The sequence below is a fragment of the Bacillus rossius genome, chromosome 17, assembly GCF_032445375.1.
Source record: "Bacillus rossius redtenbacheri isolate Brsri chromosome 17, Brsri_v3, whole genome shotgun sequence".
Taxonomy (NCBI): Eukaryota; Metazoa; Arthropoda; class Insecta; order Phasmatodea; family Bacillidae; genus Bacillus; species Bacillus rossius.
In genome coordinates this window covers 33,994,370-34,019,010 of record NC_086344.1, presented here as the reverse complement: position 1 = coordinate 34,019,010, position 24,641 = coordinate 33,994,370, and the positions used below count along the sequence as shown (strand labels likewise).

Here is a 24,641-nt window from a genome sequence, read left to right as displayed (position 1 = left end):
GGCCGGCGCGTCCATACAGGCGAACCAGGCAACCGCCCAGGGCGCCAAGTGGCTGGGGGCGGCGCAGCACGACACATAACAGCTGATACAACATGTTTAATGATTATTGAAACTAGATGAAAATGGATTTTTGTAACAGTTTGGAATGTTTATATTGATATAAGTAATTATTTAAAGTCCTCGGTGACCTGTTTATGATTTGTAATAAGTAAAAAAAAAAAAAAAAAACACAAGCCTGCTTACATTTTATTGTTAACAAAATCTTAGGCTTACGTGATGTATTTTGAGGCAAGGAAAATTTTATTGGGGTGTTCGGCGGGGATTAAGTTTTTTTGCCTAGGGCGCCAATTTACCTTGCACCGGCCCTGGGTTTTCATTAAATTAAAAAAAAAAATAAGGGTGAGTGTAACCTACTTATGTACAGGTGTCAGAGGTTATACTTCTGTTTTATTTAGAACAAAAAACAATTTTGAATTTTATTGTTAAAAAAATTAAGAATATGCGGTTATATAATTTTTCAACAAAAAAATACATGTTACAGCAAAATGGATATAGAATTATAACATGACTAGAGGCAAAAGGAATATGGAATTAATACGAGATGAGGGAAAATGGACATGGAGAAATAAAGTGACAAGAGGCAATATGGATATAAAATTATAATGAGACAAGAGGCAAAAGGAATATAGAATTATAACATGACGAGACAAAGGGATATAGATTTATAACATGACGAGAGTCAAAAGGGATATAGATTAATAACATGACGAGAGTCAAAAGGGATATAGAATTATAACATTATAAGAGGAACAATGGATATGAAGATATAAAGTGACATGAGGCAAAAATGATATGAAGATATAAAGTGACAAGAGGCAAAAATGATATAAAATTATACCACGACAAGAGGCAATATTGATATAGAATTATAACGAGACAAGAGGCAAAAGGGATATGAAATTATACCGTGATAAGAGACAATATGGATATAGAATTATAAGGAGACAACAGGCAACAGGGACATAGAATTATAACACGGCGAGAGTCAAAAGGGACATAGAATTAGAACGCAATAAGAAGAACAATGGATATGGAGATATAAAGTGACAAGAGGCAAAAGGCATATAGAATTATAACGTGGAATATTATGTGGTGTATACATCCTGTTGACAACAGCAATTATTTTTTGCTGCTTAATTTGTGTTTTTTGTCTTTTGGTTTTTTGTAGTTTTCTTCTACAGACATACATGTGCTTAGCAATAGCGCATGTCCAAAAGCTTACATCAAGTAACGAGAGGCAAAACTGATATAAACTTATAATGCCACAAGAGGCAAAAGTGATATAGAATTATAATGCGACAAAGAGGCAAAAGAACCTGTGCAGACCCAATGTCTCCGAACTGTCACGTGACGAGTGGATCAGAAAGTGAATGCGGTCATCTTGGTGGCTGTTAACATCGGTCGCACGAGGTCCCAGTCACACAATACGATTCACGGACCAGCTTCCTACTTCAGAAATTAAACTGCGTATTAAATTGGGTACACAACTGCGGTACAATGCTGCAACCCACTTCAGTGAAATTTTGACGTACGACAGGTATTTGTTCATTATCACGTATCCAAGTTTCTCCCTTGATCCTGATTAATTGATGCTGTGGTACATAATGCTTGCTGTTTTAATCTTTAATTTATTTTTAAATAGAATATGCTAAATTTTAATGAAAGGTCTAATTCCACCCTAGTAACAATAATTAGTTTGCTCATTAATGTTTTTTGTGATTTATGGAAACCAATAATTTTATATGAATCAAGATATTATCATTTAAATTAATTAGTAAAGTGTTGTCTAAAGTTGAAAAAAAAAAAGGGAATAAATAACTTTATTTTTAAAAAAAATAATCATATTTTGTGGGAAATCGACGACTGTACTGTAAATCTCCATTCTGTGGGAAACACCCATTATATGGAGAATCCTCCTCCTGTAGGGAAATACCCTTTCTGTGGATAAGTCCCAGTCAGATGTGCAGATTTGCTGGACTTCAGTTCTTTCATGTTATAACTTCCCTGGTTCAACATGAATAGCAGAAAGCGTTATGTTGTACAGTATTGCTTTCATTTGTACATGATTAGAATGAAAATAACTAAAGTAACAAAAAAACCTGGTATAAACAAAAAAAAAAGAAGTAGATTGGTTTTTAAAAAACCTGGTTTTTTTCCAACCCTGCCTCAAACAAATACGTGAATTCCATAAGACTGGCGGAACAAAATCACGTTCATAATACACACAGCACACAAGTACCGAAATTGGCATCACAAAATCCATTGGGACAATTACATATTTAATTACTGTGCATGCACATTGAGAAGAAGGCTTTGTTCTGGTTCGCTTAATTTTTATTTCAATGTATGCAAAAAACCAATTACTTCCAAATTCCCCTGAGAAGTCCGTTATCATAGCGTTCAGTTGAAAAAGTTGTTCCTAAACACAAAATGAACATTTTGTATTTTATTATCAAAAAGTGTGATAGCATAAGTAGTTTTCTTTCCTTGTTCATCCACAATCTTAGCATCCGACTTGTTCCCATGCTCTGAGTGGCAGATAGTTATGTTGAATGGATAATAAAGCACTTTGGTAATACATTGGTGCAGTTATTTTCTTTTTCTATGCCATAAATAAGATACTGTTCATAGGGAACACTTCCTTCAACCATATTTTTTTAAGAGCTTTTAAATTCATGCACATATGAAATATTTTTTTAGAATTATTTGCGAGTTAAAACAACTGAAACACACTTTTACTTTCCAGTTAAATCATTATGTTAAACAATAAAATAAAAAAATACACAAAAACACATAGTATTGTTAGCATTGTTGAAAAGCTGGGCATTGATTGGGTTACCAAACAAGTGAGCACGTAAGATTCCTTAGATGGGACATGGCTGCTGTTACAACTGACTCAAGCACAAAGATTCCCACCCCTCTTCAGGAAAGGTAGGTACGCTCACAGAGATATCTGAGAAGGCTCTTTTATTTATTGTCACATTATAATTAAATGTGCACGTTTCACAGTCTTCATGCAAATAAAAATCAGATTTCATTTAGGGGAACAGTGTTTTTTCTTTCTTTTCAAAATCAGATGCAGACATTGCTTTATTTTCCTTCAATTTTGAATTACAAGAATGCATAAACTTTTATCGAAAAGTACATTTTAATTTATTTTTATTTACTCATAAGAGCACCTCCTAAAGGAAAATTCCCAGCATTTTTAATGCGTTAACAGGTTTAAGTATAGCTAATTTAAAAGTGGCTAATCTAACACAACAGCAATTTCTCCAGTAACATTTGCAACACCTAAGTAAATCTAACAAACACCCGTTAAAACGGCCCATTACTCTAAGCATCTGAACGCCCTCTTGTAAAATGAAGGAAAATATGTCAAAACACAAAACAAATTGTTTAGTCGTTTACAGAATTATCCACCCCTTTTTTTTTTTTTGAAAAAAAAAAAAAAGCTAGACGTCAAATTACAAAAATCAATTTCAACGATCATTATGTGTATTGCGTCCGTAAGTAATTTTATGACATATTTTTTTTAACATAATTCTTCAGATATTATAGTATAAAAACTTTAAAAAATTTGTTTTGTTACAACCTGTCACCTACGTTGAGAAAAAAAATTACAAAAATCTTAAACCATAAACAGAACATGATGGGTTAACTTAGATATTATAATGCTTCGCCGCAGCCTGTGCCAACACACGACATTCGCGTCACGATCCCATGACGATTCTGATGGACGTCCCAACAGTGTCAATTATGTCAAGGACAACAAAACGTACATCGTCCCACTGCACCGGTTTCAGTACTTACCCATTCTGGTTGATGCTGAAGCAGTTAAATAGAATCAAAATTCCACGGTTACTACACACTACACAGTAACGTCATCTGCCATTCATTTTTACACTGAAAAGCGCCCCAATAGACCAAGTTCGCAATTGCACAAACTACTGAACCGCCCTAACATTCTTATCTAAAAGCCTAAGTACAAAAGGACGAGTTCATATTGACCAAAAGCAGGAGGGGGAGAAGTCAGTTTATATAAAAAAAAAGATCTTGATCGAAACGCCGAACAGTTCCAACCATAGAGTTCGAACGATCGCAGCTCGCTCGTGTAACTTCGGGAGCACGAAAAGTCGGATATTGCGATGCAGAAGAAGTTCTTAATATTTTTTTCTAATTCAGTTTAGTTAATATTTTGTATTAAATGTGTGATTATAGCTTTAAATACCACGCAGTGACTTAAATGAGGGGGAAAAAATTCTCAAAAGTTTCGTAAATGTTATGTACTTTTGTGGACATTGGAAATTTTTTTGTGGCAAAAGGAGTGGAGGCTTTTTAAAAAAAAGAATTTTACTAAATGTCAGCGAGTCTTTCAGTTCTCGCCAGAGATGTGTAACATCTAACATTGGTAAGGAGCAAAGTTATTTGGCCGCCTAGCCCTCCTTGCCGAGGTGCTATGGTGATAATTAGAGCATCCACTAGCTGGGCTCGGAACGCTGTGTACTAGTGTACACGGCCATGTATGTGCAGCGAACACACCCGGTGTCAGTGAAGTGTTGCGAGGCGAACGGGCGCCGCTGTTGACGGCTCGATTGCTACCCGTGTGACAGTCGATGAAGTTCCTCTCGTATTAAAATATATTTCATTAATTCTGTGTGGGATACCGACTTGCAGAAACACAACAATATCACACCCGCTCGAGTAACTTTAGTAGAATGAAATGCATGGGTTAATTTTAAACCGAAACAAATACATAAGATGGAGATTAATTTAACCTGTTGTTGATTGAAAATGAGAATAATTCTAACTGCTTTTAGGTTAGAAAACTGGGGGCCTGACATGTCGAGTGTTTAGTGCTTTTGTTGACAACTATTCCTATCATGCCTATATATAAAATAATTAAAGTCTATCAGTCGCTTGCCAGTGTGTTTTATTAAAAGCAGCAATTTAAATTTTTATATTATTCCAGATTATGGATAAATTCTGGCATTCTATTATTAATTTCATATGCATTATCCAGAAGAAAATAAAGTACAACTTATCGCTATTGATTGGGATTGTTATGCGAGGTCCCATGTTAGTTGCTGCCATTGAGACTGGCAGCAATTGTTTGAATGAAACCTGTGGTGTCTTTTATTTTGCTTGAAGCTCGGCATCTGGATTGCACCATATGACCATGAGTTGACTGGCCAGTTTCGAGTCGGCCCTGAAGATCTCGAATTGCTCATAGACTTTCATGAAGTCGGTCATATCTGTGGCTGTGGCACGGTTTTCTAGGGGGGCAAGGCTTTCGGTGCAGTAGTCGGCATGGGGGCCGCATCTAATGTCATGGCATCAGCTGGTGAGGGCGCAACCTGCTGCGGAGGAACTGCTGGTTGGTCCTGTGTAGGGGGCACTGGCATGAACTTGGTAGCTAGCAACTAATATTGGGCGGGTTTCTTGAAAATGGATGTGCTCTGGATGTTTTTGGAAGTGTTATTTGAACTGCGAGGCCCACGAGGCCTAGTGTTGTTGGCCAGGACGGGAATGTCCAGTTTGTTGTTCTACTGGACCTGCATAGGTTTACCTCTTGTGGCTCGCCTCATAGGCGTGCGCACGGTAGGTGCCACAGGTGCCTTGGCACCACCATTAGGGTTAACGTTATTTTGTTTTTTACAAGCAGAAATAATACATACTTACAAAAATCCGTATTATTTCCAAAAAATATGTTTTCCAATCGTGTCGAGTTACAGATATGTGCTCATAACACTATCAGTATATCAATTATCAATTGAACCAACTATACACACGGAAAAAAGCCAGTTGCAATTACTTGTATTGTACACGCGGGCCGCAGCTACGAAACTTCTGAAATGTAAATACTTCTCATAGTTCTCCTCGAATGACATAGAATGCGCGCTCGGTGTCCACTGTTCACTCCACTCGGCAGGTGCACGGAATAATAGCCGCCGTCCGCCAGGGTTTATTTAAAAAAAAAGAGAGAGAGTTTAGTTAGTTAAAAGGATAGGCTTACTCGATGACTTAAATTCAGTCGCCGACAAAACATTTTTGTTGTATTCCAAAAGTAAAAACTTTTGCCCACTCTTATTTGTGTATTTTTATTATTTTAATATTTTACATATTTAAGGTATGTTACAAATACTCCCTTGATTTGTTGATTTTAAAACTTAACATTTGAGAATGTTTTTTCTAGAATTTATTTGGCGTCTTCAGAAAACATGTACGGTTTTTCAAAGCCACCAGCATGAATTCCGTGCAAACAATTTGTGCAATTTACTTTATGGCTCAACAAAGCTTAAAACTGTGAATAGTTTAGTAGTTTTCTTGGTGATTAAAACGTTCAAAGCCATAATTTGTCATAAAAAATGTTAAAATTTTTACATCGGTGTATTTAATGTTTTTGTTCGGAAACACCTTAAATAGCACCATTTTGCGCTTTTAAATCCAACTTTTTCCGGGGGAGAACCCCCAGACCTCCTGCTTTAGGCTCGGGGTCCGTGAATGACAGGGCTGTTGTGTAATCTGGCACCACCACTACTGAAGTCCTGCGCACGCCTATGGCTCGCCTGTTCCAGGTACCGGCCGAAGTAGCAGGGTGGGGGTACCCAGATGGGCCCCATGGGTTAGTCCTTGGTGGTCCTGCTGGCCTGAGCAACCTTGGTGCTGGGGCAGGGCCTGGTTTTCTGCTGCAGCCCTCTGTCCCGCATAGAGTGTCAGGACTGATGCTCGCGAGCCTTCCTAATCATTGGGGGGAGGTGCTTGTATAGCTATGCCTTGTAGGCAGGACACCTGCGGTAACTGGTGCAGTGCTGGCCTTCGCAGTACTAGCACTTGATGAAGTCGCAGTTGCCAACACGAGGGCAGTGGAGGGCTCAGTGTGCTTCTGACCACCAGCAACAGACTGTTTGGGCGCTGTATCTCATGCCGAGTGTAGTTGGTAGTCCCCGACCACTGGACCTCGGGCATGCCATTGCAGTGCCCCCGAAAGTACGAGAGGTTCTGCTTGCTCCTCATGCGAAGCTAAGTCCGTGACCACACAAGTCAACAGATACCGCAATGATCAGCAACAAAGTAACAATTCCGGGAGTCTATACATTATTCCAAGTCTCTTCCAGTATGTTTCGCACCGCTCTCAGCCCAAGTCCTTGCTACTCTCCACAGCACACCCTTATGTCTTCTACTTGCACACAACTACCACTTCAAACACCAAGTCTCACTACCCGGCTACTCACAATGCTGACTTTCTGCATAAGTCCGAAGGCTCTCTACACTTTGCGACAGATCATGTCCCTTAAGTGTGTATGGAAGCAATGTTTTCTCACAAAGTTCAAATTGTTGTCCGTTCTCTTCTCGGGCGGCGGCGACAGCAGTTAGCATCTTGACAGTGTAGACTTCGGCAGCAGAGCTGGTCACTCTTCGGGCCCCGTCATTCTCCAATCTGTGTGCTGGGGCAGCCCTATTTAAACCAGTGTTTATGCCAACCAATATGGCGGCCTTACACTGCTTCCGGCCACATTGTCGAATCCCTGATCATGGCCGACCGGCTCCGATATCTCCCGAAGTAAACCAGCGCGTGGGTTACTAATCAGCACCATTCAGTATCGTGCAGGTGGCTTCTCACATGTAAGTGGGGGCGGAGAGTCTCAGAATGCCACGGGTATGCAGGTACCCCTAACAGCGTAATTTTTATATCAAAATTCTAGCTATATTTGGTTGCTGGGGTCCAGTTCCCCCGAAGAAACACAGTATGTCAACTAACTAGAACTGTATGTGAACATTGTGTAAGACATTTAGAGTCGAAAGAACATAAGCTCGTAATCATACCAACCATTTAGAATATTGTCACAATTGTAGATACCTCCATGAATGTCATGATGTTCATAATCATGGTTATAATAAAACAATTGTAGCCTTAATGGACTTGTATAGTTTTAAGAAATAGCTTTAATAACCAACATTAACATTACTAATTATTTCATGCATCAATCGATAAGTATTCTCATTTACCCCAGCAATTTAGCGGTCAAAGATTTGTGAGATGTTTGTTAGTAGAAGCAAATAAGAATAATTGGGACGAAATTCAAGTGTTCCCACTCGTAGAAGTCTGTAATACTTGTCATAATAAGAGTAGTCTATTTTCTTAATGGTTTGTGAGTGGTGTCATCCATATATATATAGAGAGAATTGTTGCAAGGGACATTGAACATTGAAGTTGAATTTTGTTAGGAAGTAAACAGGACACTCCTTTTAAGGTTACATGCGACATTAGACAAATTAATCTGGAGAATTAACGTCTGGTCCTTTAATCCGTGTTCACTTGGGAGTCCAGGTGTATGCACACAACGAATCCACGATTTATCCGAAAGAACGTCCATCCTTAATCACTATCTTCAACATCTTAGGAGGATAAAGCCACACACGCCCACCATCTCTATCAGTGTGTCTCCTCAGGGGTGTCAGCAAGGACTAACTTGACTAAATTCCACGCATGGGCGTCGCAAGGATATATTTTTTTGGGGGGACTTAAATAGATTTAGTTGTTGAGGAATATTTATCCCCTGGAGGAAAAAAAAAAGCGGGGGGTCCGGGGGTCCTCCCCCAGGAAAATTTGGGGTTTTAAGGTGCAAAAAGGTGGTTGTTAGGAATTTTTCTTTCCTAAATATTCTAATTATAGTTGGTTGCAATATATAATTTATTTTTTATAAAAAATATTTTCAGAGAACAAATTTGTAAAAACACAGTTAACATATCTGCTGGTGCTATATCCACACAAAATCATTAATTTAAACATCAGGAGAAACCTGAATGTTACACTTAAATGCCGCAGCAGTATTAATAATATTTCGCACATGTACACACACATAAGTAATAAAGTGATTATATTCACTATTATTATAGTATCTCTCCTGATCATTATTTTACCTTAAAAATATATCTATATATTTTCTAAGTCTGTCATAGATCGGCTTTCTGCTATCGGCACGCTTCGGTATCGGAGCTGATTTTGATTTTACACGAAGATCGAATTAAAAAGTGCTCACATTACTACGATTCGACTAAATGCACCATGCGCAACATATGGGTTATATCACAGAAATCATATTTTTAATATAACTACTAAACTAAATATATTATTGGAGGGGACGAAATTGAAGACTTTTATTATTGGGGGGGAACGTGTCTCCCCCTCCCCCCCCCCCCATCCCCCCGGTTGTGACGCCCATGTTCCACCAGGGGCAAAAACTCATCTTAGCTCCCCCTTTTTTTTTTCCTTTTTCAAACCATCAAAACAAAAACCTTTTGTGAAGACTCATATCGCCACCACATATTAAAACCACTATTCCAAAAATTTCCGATTCAACTGTTAAAAAAAAGAAGAAAAAAGTTCTATTTCAATACATCGTTGAGTTGGATAGTACGCGAAAAAATACCAGTTTTAAATATTTGTCGTATAATCATGTATGTATCTTTCAATAAAAATAATTCAGTTCATCAGCTCTCCAACATTTTTTTGTGTTCACACTACAATATTCAAGTAAGTATCTACAGTAAAAGATACTCAGCCAGTTTAGCGCCACCCAAATGAGGCACAATTCCCATCAGCCCTACTCTAATTATGTCCCTGGGTGTCAGTTCCCCTTTATCCTAGTTGACTGGCAGCAACTAAGAGCTCCGCCTACCCGGGCACACATATGGTGAGCAGAGCTTCAGGAAAAACAATTACTCAAGATATCCAAGTGGGGTCTATTTACGAAAAACATTTAAGAGTCCGCTGAGGGCCAAAAGTACTTTTGATTTCGGATTAAGTTTTTAAACTGTATTTATAGAAGAGTTTAAATGGCTCGAACGCATATTTTCAGAGTAATTTTTAGGCGTAAAACAACCAGTACAGATTCTTAAAATCACTTAAGGGACTTGCATTACCTCTTTATCATAATTTCTCCACCATATAATTTTACGGTCACCGCTCAAATTTCACAGTTATCCTGTGACGACGATAAGACTGAGCGTCAGTCCAGAACCTTGCGCTTAGAGGCTATACCGCGCTGGAAGCACCAGCGAGCGTCGCGCTTATCATCCCGCCTCACTAACACACATACACCCCTGACGAGGCGGGCCCCTTAACTGCACACATTCATGGCTCCCTTGGGCCCTGCCAAGCCCAGTCAAGTGACAAATCCAACTAGCTGCAATCATACACAAAACCTTTAGCATTGGGCATGGTTCTCTCTTGGTTCTGCACTTTCTCTATACATACTGCATTATTGCTGAAAGCTTTATAGATTCTCTGTCAATCTGAACCTGTCTACCAGTACTTGTGTGCACTCTGGGGAATTCAACCCATGACACAGCAAATTAGGGTTTCTGCGAGTTCTCACATTTAAACATGTTAAGAGTGAAATTTTAGTACGCACTAGAAACGAAATGAAATAGGCACGCATTACACAACGGAAACTGCTATAGCCACGAGCCGAAGTCGTCAAGATGGTGGACACATGAGGGATGTATATACTTCCTATAAACAAACCTTAACCTTATTGAGATTATTCGACATTATTATATAATATTATTCGTCAAAAAATGGCAGCCATTTTCAGTGTTTGATGAGAAGAAACACTATCTCTACAAACTTTTGATGCCCAGGTAGATCGTACGATTTTTATGGATTAAATAGTATTTTCGGCACCCAGGAAATTTCTTCAAGTGTTCATGTATGTAACAGAACATTGAGCTAGCTGGGAGCTCTCACTTGTTACAAGATATGTGACTAGGGACAAGATTATATGGTGAATTGAGATAAAACCAAAATAAACCTGAAAAGCATGCCAATAACCTGTATAACATTGAAATACAAGTTAATACACCATATGTCCATATAGCAACGATATGCGAGTTTAATCACGAAGTCAAGCGACATTTGACCAAAAATCAATTTTTAAAAAAACGTAACTTTTTAATTTTTGAAATTCAATTATCATTATTGCCATGCAAAGTTTTCATCAAAGTACATAGATCAAAGAAGTTTATTTAATTTATTTGATGGTGCTACTCTTATATCACTTTCAAATTACTAATAATCACCAATTTATTTTATCGAAAATATGCAGCATATCAGCATTACACTATTATTTTTTTTTTTTTAAATATTGTATCAAAATAAATACATGAAATCTTGTCCCTATAAATGACACATTATTTACTTTTAAAATTCATTTTCAAGACCAATCCTCAAAACATCATTTCAAGAAAAAATTATTTTGTCAGTGTATTTAAATACTGACCATGATAGAATATTTTATAACAAATAAAATTCATTCACATCTTAAAGAAAAAGTACTACAATAACTTAAAATGAGATGACAAAATATGTACATAAATACATAAATAGTAATCTTTTACTTCAATTATCATGTATGTATGTAAATGTATATGTATTCAAATGATATAACAACACTCGCAGAGCAAAAGATTTATTTAACATGGTTACACTACTTAAAGAATTTAAGTACACAACTAATTCTGTACCTATCCAGGAAACAAAATCTGATCACAAAACACAATTATAAGAAAAAAAGATTTTATTTTTTCCAATTGATATAGATTTATTTAATTATGTACACAGGTGGCATTGTTTCTGGCAAATGGTGCCGCATCCCAGCTTTACATGACCATATCATGATCGCTCCAAGCAGTTACTGATACTTCAAACACTAACACATTTATCTGGCAAGCCCTAGAAATGTACTTTACTGCAACATAAAAGCATTCAGTAACTCGTCAAGATTTCAGATCCGACATCAATGCTACATTCAAGATTCAAGGTTGTATTACTTAAAAATCTTCTAGGCTACATCTATTTTTAATGGAGTAAAAATGACAAAACTTTGAAAAATAAATCAACACACAGCAAAACTCATTCAAGTATTTACCCTACCGGCAAGCTGCGATTCTTTAGAGAGTTTGGCCTATAAGCGTGACATTACGTACCTACATAATACCTATGACGCTATGACCATTCAAAGAAATTTACCTAACAAGGATTTATTTCTCAGTTATATAATGAATTCCTAAAAAAAAAAAAAAAAAAAAAAAAAATATTACCTTATGAATGTGTTTACTTTAAATATATTATTAGATGATTTAAGAAAAATATTATCTTGTTTTAATGTTAAGTATTGTAATACCAGCAGCTACCTTCGCAAACACAGACAAGAAATTCACCACTTGCCTAAAATTGTTTGAATTTTTAGGAGATACACTTAATTTTAAATTCTGTACGTTAGTTCCCTACTCAAACAAGAACTATGCCAGCCGGAAATATTACGGTGTAGTTCTGTTTTTCATTGCAGTTACTGTATAGCTTTTAAATTAACACAAGAATTCATTTTTTTTGGCTAGACAAGAAAAATGGGAGATAAGAGATAAGTTAATGCACATAATAAATGCAGACAAACAGAATTATAAGACCAATAACTCGTCTGATTTAGAGAATTCATACAGGGGACAGTCTGAAATTGTAATCATCTTTGTAAATTGAAAAAATTCTAGCAAACAATAAGTATTTTCTACAAAATGCAAAAGTAAAAATCCTTTAAAAATTCAAAAGTTTACCTGTTTTATAATTGTGTTTAAGTATTTATAATCATTAACTTAGAATACTATGTACAAGACATGGACCCACACATAGTAGAAGATTTTGATTATTTGAGTATTCAATGATATTTTGATATTTTTATTTGAATCCAATTTTGAACACAAAAATATTGTTATTTGCAAAATCCTTATATATACACAACTTGAAATATTCTTAAAATGGGGGAGGTTGATTTAAAAAAAATTTATGGACATACGCCATCATTGGCTTTAACCAAAGTCATAGAGAAACCACACTACAAGATTATGTAGTGAATTGCGCTAAAGCCGAAATAACACCAAGAAACATGTCATCAATACATCATTCATATAACACCAAAATGCAATTTAATAAACCATATATCACCTAAATGCAACTAAAAATTATGAAATTAAACAGAATATTTAATCAAACTTCATCTCTGACTACAAAAAGGAATCTTTTAATATATAAAATTCAATGAATGTAAATTATTTAGCAAGGAGTTGGTACCAACATGTATGTACTAAAAAGATTGGAAAATTTTAGGTTTTTTTTATATATTTCAACTATTAGTAACTAATTTCTACAATTTGAGATTGGTACATTTTACAAATGCAGATATACTTGCTGGCTTAATTTTATTGTTCCCGGTAGTTTGACATGTTTATTACAAATTACTACATATTAAAAGTGAATCACGAATCGGTCAAAATATGACTGTTTTGGTAAAGTAAGTATTATAGAACAAGTAAGTATCGTATTTGTTCAAAATGCTGCTATCTTTATGAATAAAAAGAGTTCATAAAAAATAAAAACAATAACAATGAAATCCCCTGTCTTAAAAATGAAATTGAACTGAAAATAAAAACCATAATATCCCGTCTCTATCAACGACGTACAGTGAAAACCAGCAATGGCACATGTCCATAAAAATGTTTTAAAGCACCATTTGTAGTTAATTTTGTATTTTTCGCAACTACTCAATTCAATAGCAGCACGTATATATGACTTGGAATCACAGCAAGCTGATTGACGACCTAGTGAAGCAGAAAACTTTATTTCCCATTTTCTCCACACACACATACACACATCGTCAAGAACTTGGTTATGACTTCGCAATGATTACCAGGACCAAGGCACTGAAAACTGTTTGCTAAAATTCAGCTGAAATCTCAAGAGAAAATAAATACAGTAAAACAATTAAACACATGGATACATCTACTACTAGCATTTTGATATTCGTGAATGGCCAAGCTGAAAGTCATGAACTGTGTGTGTATGTGTGTGATATATATATACACACACACACACAAACTTAATAAAACTCCAACACTGACAGACAGACAATGAACATCTTAAACCGGTAAGTCTAGAAGCATTAAATTTTGCATAGGAGTTCCTTACATACCTAGCACTAAGAAATCATTTTTTTAAAAGGTGGAGGTTGAATAGGAGATGAAAGTTTGTATGGATGTTTGTCGTTTTTGAAGTTATAGATAAGGAAATTGGTGTTTAGGCTTCTGTTCGTAAATAAAAAACTACCAGCTGTATCAGCATTTTTTTTTAAATTCATCAAAAACGAGGATCAAATCCCTTCCCACCAGGCACACGACTAGTTATATATGTGTGTGTGCGTGTGAATTTAGATGAGCAACTAGCCATTATGTCCTCAACCGAATTAGATTAAGGGGGAAAACAAAAAAAGTCACAAAAAAAAAAAATCAAAATACCATCCATTACATTTACAATCCTAGACTGTTCCAAGTACTTTCTCTGGCAAGTTTCGAATTCCTTGGCTGATCCAGACAATCCCTTTTCCTAACTGGTCGCCCAGTCTCGAGGACAAACCGATAATTCTTTGACTTATGGAGACTGTAACATTACGGCTGATATTACCTCTGCAATGTTATGACCATGTAACTGCGACAAGAGAACAGGTTCCGCGTGTCCTTAAAAAAAAAAAAAAAAAAATTCCTTGTGGCTGTCAGGTCGAGTATCGAGAACACCGTTCAGAACTGGGGGGGGGATAGCACGCGCTACGGGAGGTGCCAACCTCTCCGGTTAAGACACCCACCCGTCGATGGAGGCACCATTTCGAACACACCAACGAATAAATTACGACACAATCAACAACAATCTCAATAAAAACAAATAAATAACTAGTCAACAAGATAGCAGCCCGCGCGCGCGCGTGCCACGTCGGCAGCGCTGCAGTTAACGAGAGAGGAGCAAGTTTAAACCCCTTCCCCTTCCGGGAAAGCGGCCAGATTCTAATCGCTTCGAGGCGGCGCGAAGAACCACTGGTCGGCAGAGAGAAACTATGCGAGTAGGAGGGAGGGGGAGAGAGGAGAAGAGGGGGGGAGGGGAGAGAGTGTGATAAGGGGGTAGATAGGGGAGGGTAGAGGGGAGAGAGGGAGCGAGAAAGAGGGGGGATGGAGGGGGAGAGAGAGAGGGCGAGGGGGAGGAAGGAAGAGAGGGTGGATAGGGAGGGAGAGACAGGGTGTCCACAGATGTGTGTTCAAATTTCCCCGTCTTATCTTTAAAAAAATTTAAATCATCTGTTTTGCAAATATTTTAATTAAACAACGCTCCAGTTTCCACCATCCCCATAGCTAGCCTAGGTCTAACTCCACTTTTTTTAATTTCTTTTTTTAGTATATTAAAACAGAACCTTACACACACCACTTTGTGTGTGTGTGTGTGACTATTAACTAAAATACCATCTAATTTAAAAAAAAAAAATAAAAAAATCCCACTGAAACTGTGTCTATGGGAGACTGGAAGCCTGACATTATCAGCTTGAATTACCATCACTGGGGGGGGGGGGATTTTCCCACAAATTTTCCTGGGTTTCAACAAGGAAACTCCCGGACCTTCCCTTGATTTCCAGAACGTGGACACCCTTGACACAGAGTGAGAGAGAGAGAGAGAGAGAGAGAGAGATAGAGATACACACGCCCCTTCCTGCTCGCAAAGTCCCTCCCCGGCTCCCAGACGCTCGGAAGAGTTCTACGTCCACAGTTTGTGCGGCTCATTCAAGGGTTTCTTTTTTTTTTAAATTTATTATCATCACCACCCAGCAATATAATGATCATTTATCGTGGAGGAAGAGCGGGGGGATGGATGCTCCATGGTGGCCGCCAGGCGGGTCACTCATCGTCGGTCTCCCCTCCGTCGCTGGAGTAGTCCTGCGCGGGCGCCGGCCGGCCGAACGGGGCGCTGGTCATCTGCCTGCAGGGACAGCGACAACAAGGCACGTCCACAGGTCGTCGCTCCCTCTCCGGAAACCAACAATTAACGAGTTCTTAACAGAACTGGCCCCTTGAAATCCTCTTTTAATATATATACACACACACACACACACACTAACACACACACATACACACACAGATATATACAGTCTCCGGGTAAAAGGTAACCAGTCAAGAATCCACTTTTTTGCAGGAGAAACACGAAACTCTCGGATTAAAATTGAATTTAAATACTTAAATTTTTCTCGCATTATTCTTTTATTTACCAACATAGTTGCCTATGATTAAAAATGCATTACATATTCTAAGTATACTTAAGAGTTTAAGTGACTTGTTCTCTAAAAATCACCAAAATGTGACTTGTTACCTTTTACCCGGAGACCGTCCATATATATATATATACACACACACACACACATATACATACACACACATAAATATACCCACCCACCCACCCACCCACCCACCCACACACACACACATATATATATATATATATAAAGGATGTGCGTGTAATCCATGCACTTGCTTATCAGTTATCAGGTACAGATAAGTTATTTACATTTTGTCTTGCACACTAGTGACACAAAAATGAATGATACTTATAAAGGTAATTGAACAAATCAATACCTAACTCCTTTCTACAGTAATGAATAAAGTGTATACACCTTAAATAAAATAAAAGAAATACTGTAGCATTAGCTGTTAAAAAAAAACTGACGGGTAAAACACAAGCAGCATTACGAGAATTCCGTAGCATCACTGCTGTGTCATTTCTACATCTCTCTTGCCATGTTCCCTTTCGACGGCTGGTGCATGCGTTTGAGTGGTGTCGCCGCTGACACATTGTCCTCTACCGGTTCCCCCACCAAGCACCTAACGATTCCCCTCATGCGATCGGAATTTTCATAACGCTATAAAATTGTAGCCCAGTCAGCAAAGAAGTTTTATTTTAAAAACCAAATTGTTTTTTTAAAATAAAATATCTTAATTTTTTTAATGAAGGGTCTAATTAATTCCACTCTAACAACAACATTTTGCTCATTAATGGTTTTTTATGATTCACAGGAATAAAATTTATATACTAATCAAGATATCATCATCTAAATTATCTGGATAATGGTTGTCTAATTTTTGATAGTGGTGAAGGTCCTTAAAAACCAGGGTTGGAAAAAAAACACTTTTTTTTTAAAACTAAAACAATTTTTTTTTTGTTTGAACCAGGTTTTCTAGGTCCGCCGGGACTATCACAGCGGCTCGGGGGAGATCTCACACGGACTGTCAGAAAAGTTTTACTAACTCACCGCCGAGAATATAAGTGTCGTACGCTGAAGACTTAAAAATTGTAACAAATACCTTTAATCACATTTTCCAATGAACTCTGTTGTTTTATACGAGCTTCACTTTTGTAAGGTATATAATCATACATTACTCCAAGTTTGTATGTGTTTTTTTTTAAAAAAAAGTGCCCATTTCATTTATTTAAAAATGTGTTACTAAAAAGAGATGCAAGATCTAACAAGATAATATTAATTTAAAACAAAAACTCAAGCTAAATAAATTATATTCAACGAATTTACCACAGTAAACAACAAAACTTTTGTAATTTGAGTTAGTTTCGTGCTGATTTGAATTTTCAGTTTTTGTAGACATTTCAATAGTAATGGTGGTTTGCAGTCTTCATGCAGCGAATAATGAAACGGCAGGGGAATATAAGCGTCGTATGCTGAAGACTTAAATTTGTAACAAATAACTTTTTCATCAGTTCTGCACAAACTAATCACATTTTCTAATGAACTCTGTTGCGTTATATGAGCTTCAGTGATATTAGGTATATAATCATAGATTACTACAAGTTTGTATATGTTTAAAAAAAAAAAAAAATGTGCCAACATCATTTATTTAAAAATGTCTTACTAGAAAGAGATGCAAGATCCAACGACAGAATATCAATAATGTTCGCAGGCTTTCACGGCCACTGTCCGTAGTAGCTGGGCTAGTGGGTTGTTGCCGCATCCTCGGCGAATAGTTCACCGAGACGTTTCGGTCGACAATGCCAGTCGGCCATCACCAGGGAGCAGTTAGTTACCTGATGATGGCGAATGGCAGTGTCGACCGAAACGTCTCGGTGAACTATACGCCGAGGACACGGCTACAACCCAGAAAAGCCCAAGCTACAACCAAATATTAAAAAAAAAAATTTTCTCAAAAAAAAAATCCATGCTAGATAAATCACATTCAACGAGTTTTACCGCAGTGAAAGACAACGCACTTTTGTGAAATGAGTTGGTTTTTCATGACTATTTGAATTTTTTTCTCAACGGTTCATCCTCGAGCCTGAAACCTTTCCACAGTAACGAATAATAAAGTGTATGCACTTTAAATAAAATAAAAGAAATACGGTAGCATCCATCATTCTGTTACGAAAACTGAGAAGTAAAACATAAGTGGCGTTACGAGAGCTTCACTATTATTAGGTATATAATCACACATTACTCCAAGTTTGTATGTGTTTTAAACAAAAACGAGCCAACATCATCATAATATTAATTTTTTCCCAAAAAAATTCATGATAAATAAACCATATTCAATGAATTTACCACAGTAAACTTTTTTAATTTGAGTCAGTTTCGAGCCAATTTGAATTTTCAGTTTTTGTATACATTTCAATATTAATGGTGGTTTGCAGTCTTCATGCAGCGAATAAAGAAACGGCGAGAGAATATAAGCGTCGTACGCTGAAGACTTAAAATTATAACCAATGACTTTTTTTTTATCAGTTCTGCACCAACTAATCACGCTACCTCATGAACTCTGTTGCGTTACATGAGCTTAACTATTATTAGGCATGTAATGATAGATTTATTCAAGTTTGTATGTGTTAAAAAAAAAAAAAAAAGTGCCAACATAATTTATTTCAAAACTTCTTACTAGAAAGAGATGCAAGATCCAACAACAATATTAAATTTGATCCTGAAAAAAAATTCACGCTAAATAAATAATATTCAATGAATTCACCACGGTAAAGGACATCACTTCTGTAATTTGGGTTTGCAGCGGTGTCGGTGCAGTGTCTACGGGAGGGGACCCGGGAACCAGGGCCACAACTAGAGTCTTTGGCAACCGGGGCATGAATGGATTCGTGAGACACACCCCCCCCCCCCATCTTTTTTTTTTGCACATACCACACCAACAAAGCGGATGTCCGGGGGGGGGGGGGGGGGGGGGGGGGCTTTCCCACGGGAAAAATGGTGCCATTTAAGCATTTTCCACACCTGCATGTAAAAGTTTCTGTGCTACCGTACCTTCCACGCATGAACCCACCACGTCCATGAAGTAGTCCGCATAATCACTAGACTTGTTCATTAAATATGTGTTGGGACATTATATACTGTAATTCAGATTAGACATTCTCCTGGCATGCAAGTTAAAAAAAACATTTTCACCAGTTACCAGTTGTAGTAGGAATTACAATGCAAGCCCCCCCCCCACCCCCCCCCCCCCCCCCTAGTTTCGGCCCTGCCGGGACCCACGCGAGGCGCCGGTAGTGGTTGAGCCACTCCTCCACCATCTGGGCGACGAGCAGCGGGCGCTTGTGCAGGCGCTGCTGGGCCACCGGTGACGCCGCCCTCAGCCACGCACACGTCCATCCACTGGCGCAGCACGGCCTCCTCGCGCCCCACCTCCGCCTCGCCGTGCAGGAAGTGCACGGGCAGCGGGCGGCGGTCACGGTCCACCAGCGGCAGGAAGGTCACCTGGGGACAGGCACGCACGCACGCACACGTCGTCAGGGCGAGAACTTGAACTTCTTTCCCCCCTCCGGGGGAAACCCACGGACCGTGCCGCGTGAAAAAAAAACGGCGGCGACGCGCCGACGCAATCGGACGGTGTCCGGGCAAAAGGTAACAACAAGTGTCATTTTGGTCAATTTTTAGTTTGGAGAGCGGCACGCGCGCGCGCACGTCAAGGGCAAACACTTCCCCCAGGGGGAAACCCCCGGACGGTCCGCGTGAAAAAACGGCAGTGTCCGGGCTCGATCGACACAACGGACCGCACGGTCACCAATGATCACGAACCTCTGCCGTCGCGCGCGCGGCCGACCTGCCGAACTCACGGAAAATGCAAAACGGGAACGAACTGGCCACAAGAAGACGGCGCTGGAGCAGAAAGCGTCACGGTCCCAGCGCCGCCGCCGGGCGGGAAATTCGAATTCAAACATCTACACTAGGCCTGAACAAGCAGTGAGTGATGCACCAACGTAAATTGTGTTAGTGTCGTATCCCGATTTCCTAATTTCCAATATAATGGTTTCCAGACGATACAAAAAAAATAATTAAAAAACTTGGTGTGTGTATAAAAAACGGCAGTGACGCACCAATGCAATTGGACGCAGTCTCCGGGCTAAAGGTAACAAGTCACATTTTGGTGGATTTTCAAGAGAACAAGTCACTTAAACTCTCAAGTATACCTACTTAGAATATGTAATGCATTTTTCAATCATCGGCAACTATGTTGGTAAATAAAAGAATAATGCAAGAAAAATTTTTTTAAGTATTTAAAATTTAAATTCAAATTTTTATCTAAGAGTTTTTTTTTGTTTCTCCTGCAAAAAAGTGAATTTTTGACTTGTTACCTTTTTACCCGGAGACCGTCCAATTGTTTTAGTATCATATCCCAATTTGTTAATTTCCAATACAATGGTTTCCAAATTATACTTTAATAGTAAAATAAAAAAAAATTGGGGGGGGGGGGGAGGGGGGGGAAGAGAGAGAGAGCCCACATGTAACTCAGTACATACCTATTATAGAAGTGAAACTTCGTTGGCAATTCAAACCTCGACTCATAAGTATATCGTCAGGGGTAAAGTTGCAGAGAGAGAGAAAGAGATAAAGACATATTTTTTTTAAAAATAATCATGTAAAAAAACGTAGCCTAGCGACAAATATTGAATAGTGTTTCTCTTTGTATCTCTTTGGACAAGTACCTATTATTCTGTCCTTTTTTCGCATCAGAAACATTTCACAAAAAAAATGTTTCACGAAAACGTTGCACTAAAATTTGGCCTTGAAAGTTTACTCCCACCACACCCAAAAAAGGTTTCACTTAAAAAAAAAACAAATTATATGCTTGATAAAAGTACTTTTCATCCATTTAGAAGCCATAGATATTCAGATATTTCATACCTACTTGTTACAGTTCCATTAATTTTATTTTAAACCATTTTATTATTTAAACTTTGGAGCAAAGCTAAATTTTATATGACCATGTTATTAGTGCAAGGGATGAAAAATAGTTTTTGAAGGTCAAAAAATTGAATAATTACCTTAATTGGCATAATATGTACTTTGTTCTAAGCTATTCAATGCTGGATGCATTGAGTTAAAAAAATTCACTGCACATTCGGGGCATGGAAAACGAGAAAATATTTAATCATTCATTTTGTAATATTGGAGAACATAAATATAGAAATTTACCTACGCCTGTAGGCTGTGCCGAAAGCAATTTTTTTTGGTATTACAAATGTTAAAACAAATTTTTGCAACAGATTTTATTCTACTTTTCACACTACAAGTAACTTTTTAAAATACCAAAGTATGGTTCTTTGCTAATCACATGTTTTTATTGGTATAAAAATAGCTTTTTTTGTCTTATATTTTTATAGATTGAATAACGCTGTTTATTAAAAAAATGAAAAGATGGCACTCAGGTCTGCTTTAATTCCCCCACTTACCTGGGCAGACATACAGTGCGCAGAGCGTCAGGAAAAATAACGCCATTTAAAAACTAGGTACTCATGATATCTCATGATATTACGAAGCATTTAAGAGTTCGCTGAGGGCTGAAAAGTACTTTTGATTTCGCATTAAGTTTTTAAACTGTATTTTTAAAAGAGTTAAAATGGCTAAAACACATTTTTCAGAGGAATTTTTAGGCATAAAACAACCAGTACAAATTCTTGAGTGCACAGTTGTTTTCACATAGGAGTTATAGCACTAAGTAAATTTTTAAATACTAAAGTATGGTTATTATGTGATACAAAGTTATTATTCCAAGGGTAAAAGCTACATGTACGTAGTAAAGGATGGTTGTATAAATTTCCCAGAATAATATAATAATCAGTGTGAAGTTTCATTTACAATAATACTGATAGCATTGCTTTGGCTAATTGTAGAATAGGGAAAAATGATTAGAAATGTTATTATTAGAAAATGTAGTAGTATGTCATTTTGTAGATAATTTGTAAACCTTTGCTTTACTCTTCTATCTTTTTAAGTACAATACAGTAGAAATTTTTTTTCTAAGCAACAGGTGTAGGCATTCCAAAAATTGTATATTACAGTCCCTATAAAGAGTACCTTTCATGCAGTATACAATTGTGTGAAAGTAATTTAAACATTTGATTAAGAATTTACATAAATTTTTTTATGATTTAATGTTGTAGTAATTTAGTTAATACAAACCATGTTATTGCAAAGTGAACAAATTATCGTCCCTTCAGGTTTGTATCATTGAGGTTCAACTGTAGTTGGAAAATTAGGTACTTACGTATTAACGCCACTGCAGCTACAGATTTGGCGGTTTTTAAGGTTAGCTACATTAAAACAACTTTCAAATGTTGTGGACGGTTGGTTGGGTTAGTATAGCTACATTAAAAATATTATAAAATTTTTCTAATGGTTGCTTAGGAATTAGGAATTTATGATGTGGCTATCCTGACCTAATCAACCGTTCACATGATTTCACAGATTTTTTTTTTATCCTGATCACACTGTCTTAAATCACATTTCCTGAAACTTACGTTCACCAAATAAAGTTTCATGTCGTGGGAATGGGTAAAAATTTTTTTTGGTCAAATATTTCCCTGATGGGGGGAAAAAAAAAAATTGAATCTTGTTCTGTTTTTTTTTTTTTGGCAAATCCCAAATACAAAATTTTCCGTTAGCACTAAAAAAAATTGCGTCAAAATATCAGCTAACAGAATATGACCTAATGCGCGCGTGCGAACAACGAGGTTGCTCTCGGCGCGTCAGCGGAACTTCTGCTGCGGTGGCGTCAATACGCGAGTACCGAAAATTTCCTCCAGCTTTTCTGTATACCAAAGAAATTTTCGCGCGCACGTGTGTGTGTGTGTGTGTGTGTGTGTGTGTGGGGGGGGGGGGGAAGAGAGAGAAGAAGAAGAAGAAGATTTTTTCTGTGGGGACAGTTGTCGCTACCTGGAGGTCGCGCCCGACGGCGCCCAGGTTGCCCACGCCGCCGGCCAGCCGGCTGTAAGGCTCGGTGGCGACCAGCGCCGAGAAGTGTCCGCGCGTGTAGCCCAGCGCCAGCGGCGAGCGCACGCAGAAGCTGGGCTCCCACAGCAGCGGCAGGTACACCCCTGTCGGCAGGTACACCCCCCTGTAGCACGCGCGCCGCCGTGTGTTCTCTCTCTCTCTCTGCCGACCGGACCTGACCTTCCGGCCGAAAAAAACACGGCGCGCACTTGGAGCGCCAGCCCGACACCGCTCCAGCTGAACCACTGGTGACCAGAGACCCGGAAAAATTCGCGGGTTCATTTCGTGTCATGCTAAAATTCAAATAATTATACCTTAGTGCTGCTTCTGTCGTTGGTTCACTGTTAATCTGGAGGACTGAGGCGCCAATTACAGACCCTCACTCACAGAAGTGTCGAATCACAGGCCACCACCAGTCGAGACGACTCGCAAGTCAGCAGCCAATGAACAGTTGGCATTTGCCCGAGTGTGTGGAGCATATTGGAGTCTATCCTGGAGGTCATTGAACCCGCGAATTTTCCAGGTCTCTACTGATGATACAGCGTTTGCGTCACCGTGCTTCATCCAAAAAAGTCACGTCGTACGTGTTTCAAACAGATGAAAGTGAACGAATTACTTGCTAAGGAATGACGTGAAAAATTACTTTTATATATTTTTAACATCTTGTAACTAATTTAGGAGTTTTATAGTACTAGGTATTTTTGTAACAAAGCTTAGTTTTTAATAGTAATAACCTCCTGGTTCACCCATCCATCCACCAGCAGAGACAAGTATTACGCAGTGAACTGCGATGAGACAGACACACCACCACACTGCACGGAAACGCAAGTGACATTTAACTAAAAGGGTAAAAATTAATTCATAACACAAAAGTAATATTTTAATGTTTGAAATTCAAGGAATGTCGTCGTTTCCGGACAAGAAATTGTACCAAAGTGCATGGATCGGAAAAATTAAATTAATTTGTTTTGTTGCGCATCTCGTATTGAATCACTTTTTAAACCACAAATGCCAGCTATTTTATTTTTTATCATTTTGAATGTACCCGTTTTAGATTGATTTATTATAATTATTTTATTGTAAAAATGCAGCATGTAAATTTTACCATTATCTTGGTGAAGTACGTATATCAAAATAGCTTCTATAGAAGTAAAAACAATAACACAATTTTATAAACGAAATTCGACTAATAATAAAAAAACATAAAATCTTGCCTCTATCATTCAGTAACCACTACAGACAAGACTTAATGTATTTACTAGCTGATACATGTTATTTTGTTATGGTAGCCCTCAAAAAAGTATTTAAGACACTTAACGAAAAAATAATAATTATGATATCATCCACTATAGCCTGTATCACACTGATTGCAGTACAGAGGAAATAGCGAACACTGTTGCCGGATTGATACTACTTGGGTTGTTTAAATTAAAATTATTTTGT

At 37.9% G+C, this 24,641-nt stretch overlaps 2 protein-coding genes across 3 annotated transcripts in view; both read right to left on the bottom strand.

Moving 5' to 3' along the window:
* LOC134540647 (actin-binding LIM protein 3) overlaps positions 1–4,090 on the bottom strand; it is a 117,607-nt gene extending 113,517 nt beyond the window's left edge. The window contains exon 1 of one of the 2 annotated variants that reach the window (XM_063383516.1): positions 3,871–4,090. In XM_063383516.1, the coding sequence (XP_063239586.1) occupies positions 3,871–3,874 (4 nt within the window). In that variant the 5' untranslated portion in view covers positions 3,875–4,090. The remainder of the gene's footprint in view (positions 1–3,870) is intronic. The other variant, XM_063383517.1, reaches the window with a different exon arrangement.
* A 7,531-nt stretch (positions 4,091–11,621) lies between these two features.
* LOC134540604 (ubiquitin thioesterase trabid-like) overlaps positions 11,622–24,641 on the bottom strand; it is a 28,995-nt gene continuing 15,975 nt past the window's right edge. The window contains 4 exon segments of the mRNA XM_063383440.1: positions 11,622–15,907; positions 19,461–19,543; positions 19,545–19,682; positions 23,142–23,302. Coding sequence (XP_063239510.1) covers positions 15,826–15,907; positions 19,461–19,543; positions 19,545–19,682; positions 23,142–23,302 — 464 coding nt within the window. The 3' untranslated portion in view covers positions 11,622–15,825.